A 10,208-nucleotide genomic window follows, 5' to 3' on the forward strand; every position below is an offset into this window, starting at 1 on the left:
TTAAATGACAACAAGAATACCTTTTAATGACACTGTGAAATACAAATCCTACAAATAAAGTACACTTACCATTTCATCTGCCAAAATTCCATTAAGTCCATGTTTATGTACCAATGCCAGCCAATTCAAACCAACCTTCTGATAGGGCTTGAGTGACAAACTGGTAAAGAGAGAGTTACCAAATATTATACATTTCTATTTCTATTTCTATTAGTTTTCTATTAGTTATTACAATGCACATATAAACTAAAATGTCTAGGTCTAACCTTACCTTTTAACTAATTGTTAGATGCTATATGCACCTACTTAAAAAAATGAACCCAAGACATAAATGATTTTTTTGATCTTCCCAAACTTTATTCTCTATTCTTATTCCTTCTGGCAATAAGAATCAAAAATTTCCATATTTGGTCATAATATAGTACCTCTAAATTAATTCCATAGAGAATTCAAATATTAAGTAGAATATATCACTAAGCTAGTATTTATACTAGAAAATTGAATTGTATTGATTTGATTTTTAGCACATTAGAGAACTAAAAAGTATTTAGACAAAGAAACCACAAACATAATTTGCTACTTTAAAGGTAGGTTTAATAAACACTTTCTGAATGTGTGCCAATCACTCCAATATCAGTGGTATGTGTAATTCTGGAGCATGCATGTATGTATTATATGTACTATGTATAAATGTACATAGTACCTGTTTAGCAAAATTATTTCTATGTAGAAAGTAGCATCCAAGTATCAAAAACCTTATTTAATTTGGAAACGCATCAATAGACTAATTCCTGAGAATGAGTTGTTTAGAAGGTAAAATGGGAGAGTTATAAAGAATGAAAACAGTAGCTCATGCCTGTAATCCCAGCACTTTGCGATGCTGTGGTAGGTGGATTGCTTGAGCTCAGGAGTTCGAGACCAGCCTGAGCAACATGACAAAATGCTATCTCTACCAAAAATACAAAAAAAATTAGCTGGGCTTGGTGGCATAAGCTTGTAGTCCCAGCTAATTAGGAATCTGAGGTGGAAGGATTACTTGAGCCTGGGAGGCAGAAGTTATAGTGAGCTGAGATCATGCCATTGCACTCCAGCATGGGTGACAGAGCCGGACCCTGTCTAAATTACAGAAAGAAGAAGAAGAAGAAAAAAAAGGAATGAAAACAATAGTTCAAATGGTTAAAAACTATTAACAGTTATCATTTATTGAAAATCTGTTATATGTAGGCACAGATACCATTTTTCAAACATCACCTCATTTAACCCTTTACAAGTCCCATAAAGTAGCTACTATCATCATTTTAACAGATAAAAAAAAACTTAATTTGCCTGAGGTTGCAGAGCTACAAAGTGTTAAGGCTAAGATTTTAATTCAGGATGTCAATCTCACTGCAAAGCCTATTCTCATATTCACTAGAACACCTTGCATTAATGTGAAAACGTAGGACAAGGCCATGTCTCCTATTCTCCAGCTTTTATCCTATCCCCTTAATTTCCTCTTGCATACATCCTGTTTGCACACAGGGAAGGGTCTGGACATAGCTATAATATAATACATTGTTAAAAGATCAAACTCTGAAATCAAGACACAATTAGAACTGATTGAAGAACAAGTAGCTGAATGATGTCCATCTTAAATCAGAATCTATGTTTTATCTGTGGGGTATGCAACTTATAAAACATTTCTCATTTAATAAAATTAAAAGTATAGGTAGGAGAAAAAGCAGCATTTCTAAGGTCTTTACAATTCTTTTGCTGAATTTTTAAAAATGTCTGTCTTTGCTTTCCTAGTCAATATAATGTCTCTGCTACTACTATAAAAGTAATAATAGAGCATATTATCATAGATATTTTAAATTCCAGATCCAAAACAATTCTTTCTACTATAATGGTGACAGTAAATGCTAATATTGGAATATTTACCATTTTTCAGGCTCTATTCTATGGGCTTCATATGCATTATTTCATTTAATCCATATTAAAAATGGAAAATATTAATTATCTGCATTTTATAGATGAGAAGTTCACTGGGGCTCACAGAAGTTAAGTAACTTGCCCAAGGTCATGTAGCTAACCAAATTTGTATCTGCAATGGTAGTGCCAGTATCCAATCCACATGTGATCCAGAGCTTAGCACTTAACTAGTAAATAGTCGAAATGAAAAAATTCTCTCTTCCTGACCCACCCATCCTATGGCCAACACTGAGTTCTCCAGGATTTTTATGCATCCTTCCCAATGCTTTAGTCATCCTGTGCACATAAGGCTCACAATTTATGACTAATGAAACTTGATAAGCACACATCACTTATAAATGTAGCCAAGGGCTCACATGCCATCCCAACATACAACCTACTACAAATAGCCAAGAGATATTCTTAATAAATAAAAATTACTGAAATTCTTCATTGTAACACATGTTGAGAAGTCTATCTAACTGTCAAAATACTCACTATAACATCACATTTTAAAAAGTGATGAAGAAATTTAAAAACAACTACTACACAGATTTTTTAAAATTTAAATTATATTGCTTTATTCATAATCACAAAGAAATTCTGGTAAGGTGTTTTGATCATGACATGATATGGTTTTATTATACTGAAGTATTTATTATAAAAATATAAAGTATTAATGTGTATATGTTTGCTGTTGTTAGATTTGTCTAAATTACAAGTAGCTTGGTCATTTACTATCACCAAACTGCTGCCAATTATAGATCCTTTCTTAGCATGAAAGGATCAAAGAAAACGTAATTTTGATAAAGACTCTGAACACATTTATTATAACAACATTTAAAAACAGGGTACCGATATTCTTTTCTAGTAGTCCTAATATTTAGATGCTATATAATCATACTTCCCATTTATTTTGACACTTTACAGTTTTCTAAGACGTTTCATGACTGAATATAAATCTGAACCACCAATTTACTGTTAAGAACACAGGGATTTGCTCAGGTCTTTTGAATGAGTATTTTCTTCTCAACGAGTACCAAACTATCTAAGGAAAAAAAATCAATTTAGAAATTTTCTGAGATTGTGAAAGAAAATGAGGCAACAGGCTATTTTGAAGTTACTTGTTTCATTAGGAAAAACAAATAAAGAACTCCTTGCAGAGTTACCATGATTTCCTCACAGTCTGAAAATTCAATTGGGTTTAAATCTGCCAGAGAAACCAGTTTCAAAATTATTTTCAAAGGTGAGAAAGGCATAAAATAGAAACACCACGGGTACATACAATGTGCTAAATTTGAGTTTAAAATACAGAACTACAGGGCTAGAGAGGCTTGTTTAAAGCATTTCATAGAAAACAGATCAGGGATGCTGTCTGATCAAAAGTTTATGTCCCGTAAGTGTGACACGGCTGCTTGCAAATACTAACACAACATTAGTTTGTACAGACAGAAATGTTCAAACTAAAACATTTACATACTACTACTTTTGAGTTAGTGAAACCATATCTGCAGTGTTAATTTGCATTTGCATCACTGTCAAATGGTCTCAGAGCTCCTGTGTAAGAACAGGATAGAAACCATCCGTCAAGTTCAGTGTGAACAAGATCAGAAGAACCTTGGCAGATTTAGCTCAAAAGGCAAGACACACATGATTAAATATATTGTATTTTGAACATGTGAGAAATCTTTTCAGTTTAAGGCTGATAAATTACAGATTAATTAACTAAAGCTATCGAGATGGTTACATATATAGTAAAAATAAAACAGGAGAAATACTAAGGTTTTTTCCTCTTCCCTCATTGTATTATATTCCAAGCAATTTAAATTTTGACATTTTAAAATAAAGATTATGGATTTAATGGTTTTGAGGTACATATGAAAACTTTTTTTCCCTATAAAGATTTCATTTTTCACAAGGAATTCTGGAATATCTGTATTTCTAAAAGGCAAACTGTCTTCTGCTACAATTCACATACACTTGCAACAGTTTTCAGCAAAGTAAACTTTGTTATAAAGAATTTTTTCTGTTTAGAGAAAGATGTAAGCATGAGAGGTTATTCATCAGGATAATCTAATCTTTTCCTCTGTGCTAATCAATCCTTTACTAAAGCAAGGAAACAACTTTAAATGTCTATAAACTAAGTACCCACAATGCCTGGCCAGTACACCAAGTAAAAATTGCATATGCAACTCTTACCTTGGCTGAAGAACAAAAAACAAGACAACAAATTCTACCCCCTAAAAGTGCACTTAAATAAACTCTAAAGAGACGATCTATACAGGTTTTAGAAGTTGTACTTTGGATAAGATCCAACAAGCACTTAAAAAAAAGAAAAACAGCAACAACAACTATTTTTCTCATCTATTAAATATTTTATATAAAAAATCCTCAGTCTAATGGAAAGGACAATTTATTACCTGATCAAACTATTTACAAATAACAGGACTTGGTGAATGTGGTTTTGAGAGAGAAATTTTTTAAGTGATGCAATAAAGCACTTGATTTTTAAAAATCCAAATTATGATAAAGTAGACTCAACTGGGTAAGTCTTGTAGAGTGAAGAACTCCCCATATCCAATGCTGGAGAACAAGAAGCAGCAGCTCCAACTACACTTTTAGGAGATGAATTTGCTGATATAGTTCTTTCTATGCAACAGAGAAAAGAGCTTCTTTGTGGGAACTGCATCACGTTTCCCTACACCATCCCATAGCACCCTAGAAGGGCACAGAAAAGATTGTAGCTTACTATTAAAGGCCAGTAATCATGTTTTTTTTTTTCCATACCTTGATTTTAAATTATTAACCAATGATCAGCAAATATGCTTTGATCATTAACTTAGAAAAATATCAAAAGTAAATAAAATCAGCAACTAAGGCAATTAATTTTAATGAGATCCTACTGCTAATCTTAACCTACCAGAAATATTCTGAACAGACGTAACTCATTTTAAAGTTGCACAACATTGCAAAGTATGGATATACCATAATTCAGTACAATTATTTCCTATCTTAGGAACTCCATTTGTTTCCATGGTTTTGCCACTATAAATAGTATCATACTATTAACAGTTTTATATTATTTTTTAAAAAAGTATTCTGAACAGTTTTGCGTCTCAAAACTACTTAAAAATATACAAACTTTTAAAGGAAGTTCAAAACAATTTCCCCCCACCCCAATCTACCAACAACATGCAAAATGTGGGTGATCACAATTACAAAAACCACTTTAATATGTACTGGCCACTGGACAATATTTCTGTGTTTGTTTTTTTGCATGAATTCTGGTAAGGTATTTTACTGAAAGTAGTAAATTGGGGAAATAAGTATACTTATATGATCTATTTAATCAAAGTTATCTGTCCTTTCCCTTTCTGATGTATTTCTACTCCAAAAGGAGATTTTAAAAGCTGGCTTTATCAAAGCATTTAAAATATTTCATCACAGTATGGGATATCTTTCGTTTTATTTATGATTAAAAAGAAAAGGAGCTAGGAAAGGAATTTTTACACTGATGCAATTAAGCAGCTGACTTTTTTTAGGACATCAAATTTATGGATAGGAATAGCTAAAATCGCTTTTTCAGTTTCCGTGATTATATAAACAATTATCTGTCATCAGGCAAAAATGACACAGGTCATATAGTATCATACCATCCCCCCTTTAATTTATAATGATACAATAGAATAAAATATCCTACTTGGGGGTGGGGGAAATCAATGAAAAACAGTTCACAGTCCACTTATGTGCCATTACAGAATACCTGGGGGTTCTCTCCCACCATTAGTTGCCATATTGCTTTCTAGGCATGATACAGAAATAAGTTCAGATATTTTATACAATTGCAATAAAATATGAATAAATATATTCCACAAAGATTACCTTTGGTTTAGAATGGAAGGTTGTTCAATGTTCCATCCACCTCCGTTTCCAGTAAGCATGGTAACTTGTTTGGTCAATTTATTTGAAATGTCTTCACATTTGTTCATAAGCCTTATAACTACATCTCTTTCTTGGATCAGTGTTTTACAGTGCCATATCAAATCTTCTGATAAGCCATTAGTTTTGGACATCTTTGTGAACTATGGCACAAAAAGAAAAATAATTGAATAGTTCAGATCTAGGAAAGAGAAAGGCAATCCTGATTTCTTTATGAGGAAAACAGGTTGGCTAATTTAAACTTTGACTTGGTGAGCTTATAATCAACTACTAGCGAATCTGACTCTTCATGTTTATAATTGAATTGCTACTTGTTTCTCTTTTATATTCTACTGTCACACATCAAACTTATTATGTTAAAATAAAATATATCTTACTTCAAAAAATGCATAATCCCAAACTTGTTACTTTGACCCTGGCAAAATTCTCTTATAGGGGAAACATTAACACATAATTGTTACTATCGCCTATCAAGTTTTTAAAAACATTTCAAAATCTTAAATTCACTTTTCCCTAATACCAAAGGTAACAGTATCAAATGTAGTCACTGCAAATCTAATCTGTTATCTCCATCTCCATTTGTCATTTCCTATGACTATTACATATTAAGATTAATCTTCTTAAAACATATTTTTCCACATCTATCATCAAAGTGTAGCCCCTCAAGTTTTCAAAACTCCAATTATTTGTCACTTGATGTTCTACTTCTAAATAGAGACTACCAGTGGAAAGATATTACATGAATCAAAAGTTAACTATGACCAATTTAATAATCAACTAAGGTTTTAAAAAAATACAATTTCAACATAAAACTATAAATGGTTCTCTTTGAAAACTCACAGAACTTCTCTTTCAAAATACAGTTGTATTTATTTTTCAAAAGGAGGCACTGAATACTTCATATATAAAAGCTATATCAGAATTATAATGTTTTAGATAGATAGTTGAAAAAAAATATATTCTAAAGAACACGACAAAAAATATTTTTAGTGAAGAAGATGAGAAACCCCAAAAGTTATTTGAAATATTTGGGGCAAAACTGAAAATCCTGTAAGCCAGAACCGAATGTAAAAAACTAAAATAAAACCATGTATTAGGAAAACACCACATGTAAGTTTTATTCGTGTGATCCTATTTAGCATATTTTTCCAAGTTATAACAAGAATCACATTAAGAACTCTAATCACTATGATCACAGTATTTCTAAGTTCAGCAAAAGGCTCAATCAATAGTAATTAAATACTTTCGGGATATGCTAAGATAATTTAATAAAATACAGTTTATAACAGTATACATTTTCCATATTTATCCTAGAAAAACTTGGCAAGATACAAAATATCCATTAGCACTTCAAAAATGGCACTGTAAATAAAATACTAAGTTTATTTGCACACTACATTTTTCACAGGGACAATATTGATAATCACAATGTGATCTCCCACTCCCCCTACTTTGTGCTTTTCAGGGGAAAGATCTATGCATAAGCAGTATAAATAAGAATCAGTGTCTTAAGGAGGTTCTATTAGAACTTTTAGCTAAAATACTTTCATTTTTAAATGCAGTAAAAAATTATAGGCCCAAAATCCAATCTCAAGCTGGTTGTAGTACGTGTGTGTAATATACGTACATGTGAGAGAAAAAAAAAACAAATTAACCAAAAAATAAGGAATGAACACACATAGCCATTTATGTGCTAGAAACTATTGGATACCTCTTATTCAGTAATTCATTTAATCCTCATAACAATTACAAGACTAGTCTACCAAATCTAGATGAAAATACTAAGGTTCAATTTCAAACAGTCACAAAGTTGGGTAAAAGAAAAAGTCCATAATCTTTTCACTAACTAGAACTTCTCTAAATAAAATAATTTAAGACCTTAAAAGTTCAAAATAAACTTTTCTTTCTGTAACCAACTACCATTTATTATGTTATTTCTTAACAGAAATTACTCTAACTGGTGAAGTATCTGATAGATAGACACAGCCCCTGTCCTTGTGGTCTATGATCACTGGGAAACACAAGTAACAATTTCAAGGGTAACCCTCTGGTATAAACAAGGGAAAGAGCAAAAGTTCATGGGCACTCATCACAAAAAGACTAGTAACATCTAAGACCTAGTAATTCCTTACAGAGTAAGAAGGCCAGAAATAATAAAAGAACTGTTTTAATGGAAAGATAAATTCAAATGTCAGAACCTAGAGAAGCAAAGGACAAGTCTGAACAGGAAGGCACTAAGGGTATGAATCATTTTGATGAGTTCTAAATGGAACTTACGGGCATTAAAAAGCTGTTGAAAAGTTTTAGGCCAGAAAGTGAAAAGATAGAGAGTTCCTGCTTAGACAGAACTCTACAAAAGCAATGTGAAGAAGGCTTGAGAGCAAACAACTATTAAGAAGGCTATGAGTTGAGAGACAATAAGAAACTGATAGATTCATGATCTTCCGGAGGTAGAATCCATTAAGTGTGGGGAGATGAGTGAAAAGAGTTAAGCCTGACTCCCAGAATTCTGGTTTCAATATAACTGATTAGTAATACCAGAGGCGTCTAAAATATGATGGGCCCAGGTGGGCGGATCACTTCAGGTCAGGAGTTCAAGACCAGCCCCGCCAACATGGCAAAACCCCGTCTTTACTAAAAACACAAAAATTAGCTGGGTGTGGTGGTGGCTACCTGTAATTCCAACTACTTGGGAGGCTGAGGCAGGAGAATTGCTTGAATCTGGCAGGTGGAGATGGCAGTGAGCTAAGTTCATGTCACTGCACTCCAGCCTGGGTGACAGAGCAAGACTCTGTCTCAAAAAGGAAAAAAAAAACCTGACAGGAAATTTAGGCAACTGGAAAAGACTTTAGAGTTGACATAATGACAAATATACGGAAAAATAAGCAAACAGAAAAACCGAGACAACTAGAAAAATGATGAGAAAAAAACAAAAAATAATCATGTCGTATACTACATGGTTCTTCAGTGAAAGGCATTTGCATAGTCATAACAATGCAGACACTAAAAATGATCTTCGAAATTACCATGTTATTAACATATATTAATAGAACTGGGGAACAGAAAATGGGCAAGTGAAGTGAGAGACCACGAGAGCTAAATTCTATTGTCTATAACATTAAGTTGATAGATATGACCTACAAATGACAAAAAAAAAAGGGCATTATATTACCTCAAGATATGGAGGTGATAAGAACAATCAGACAAAAGCCATGAAATAAGTTATCTGCAGTGTGGGCAACAGGCTGGGGAAAAGGGTGGATATGGATTTTCTCGGGGGTGCGGGGACAAGCCTATAGAATTATTTGTGAATCTAAGTACGTGTGTAAATAATAAAAGTAAAAACATTAACAAAAAGTAAAGAAACTCAATAGCTGGCAGAGTGCGGTGGCTCACGCCTGTAATCCCAGCACTTTGGGAGGCCGAGGCAGGCGGATGACAAGGTCAGGAGTTTGAGGCCATCCCAGTCAACATGGTGAAACCCCATCTCTACTAAAAATACAAAAATTAGCTGGGTGTGGTGGTGCGCACCTGTAGTCCCAGCTACTCAGGAGGCTGAGGCAAGAAAACTGCTTGAACCTGGGAGGCGGAGGTTGCGGTGCGCCGAGATTGCGCCATTGCACTCCAGCCTGGGCAAGAGTGCAAAAAAAAAAAAAAAAAAAAAAAAAAAGAAATAAAGAAAGAAACTCAGCAGTTAATATCTTCATTAATTTGGGGATGGGGAAAGAGAGGCTCTCATTTAAGGAAAGGTATAAGTATACTCTACTGCCACCATGCTACAGTTTTATGAACACAAAAATCACTTCACAATCCTGTAAGTTACTTAACTTCCCCCAAAAAAGGATCTAAGAAATACAAAGTACCAGACAAATGCGGGATCTGTTAGTAAATCTAAGTTATTGAAAAGCACAAAAAAGATGATCCCGTTTACATGGTATGAAGTATACAAATGTATACATAAAGACATAATGCTCAAAACAACTGAAATGGTGGGTTTCTTTGGTAGAATTTAGGATAAACGTTACATTTCTGCAGATACTGCTTCAATCTTGGATAAAAGGAATCATTTTCAAAAAATGATAAATCTCTTTTTTCAGGAGGAAGAAAGTATAAAAGGCAACTGCTACCTGCTGAATAAATTACATGAAAAAAAAAAAAAACAAAACCTCATCAATATGGCCCTGATCGTGATCTCTTCATTAAAAACTCAAGTTATCAAAGGACTTTTTTCTTTCAAAAACAGTCAACAACTGAAGTATGGCCCTGATCGTGATCTCTTCAATAAAAACTCAAGTTATCAAAGGACTTTTTTCTTTCAA

At 33.1% G+C, this 10,208-nt stretch overlaps 1 protein-coding gene across 4 annotated transcripts in view; it reads right to left on the minus strand.

Moving 5' to 3' along the window:
* SMARCAD1 (SWI/SNF-related, matrix-associated actin-dependent regulator of chromatin, subfamily a, containing DEAD/H box 1) overlaps positions 1 to 10,208 on the minus strand; it is a 78,321-nt gene that overhangs the window by 20,365 nt on the left and 47,748 nt on the right. For all 4 annotated transcript variants that reach the window (XM_032239589.1, XM_032239590.1, XM_032239593.1 and 1 more), the window contains 2 exons: positions 5,833 to 6,032; positions 70 to 160 (listed from right to left, as the gene is read on the minus strand). In XM_032239589.1, the coding sequence (XP_032095480.1) occupies positions 70 to 160; positions 5,833 to 6,032 (291 nt within the window). The remainder of the gene's footprint in view (positions 1 to 69; positions 161 to 5,832; positions 6,033 to 10,208) is intronic.

The sequence above is a fragment of the Sapajus apella genome, unplaced genomic scaffold (genome assembly GCF_009761245.1).
Source record: "Sapajus apella isolate SASKATOON/1434 unplaced genomic scaffold, GSC_monkey_1.0 scaffold45, whole genome shotgun sequence".
In the NCBI taxonomy this organism is placed as follows: domain Eukaryota; kingdom Metazoa; phylum Chordata; class Mammalia; order Primates; family Cebidae; genus Sapajus; species Sapajus apella.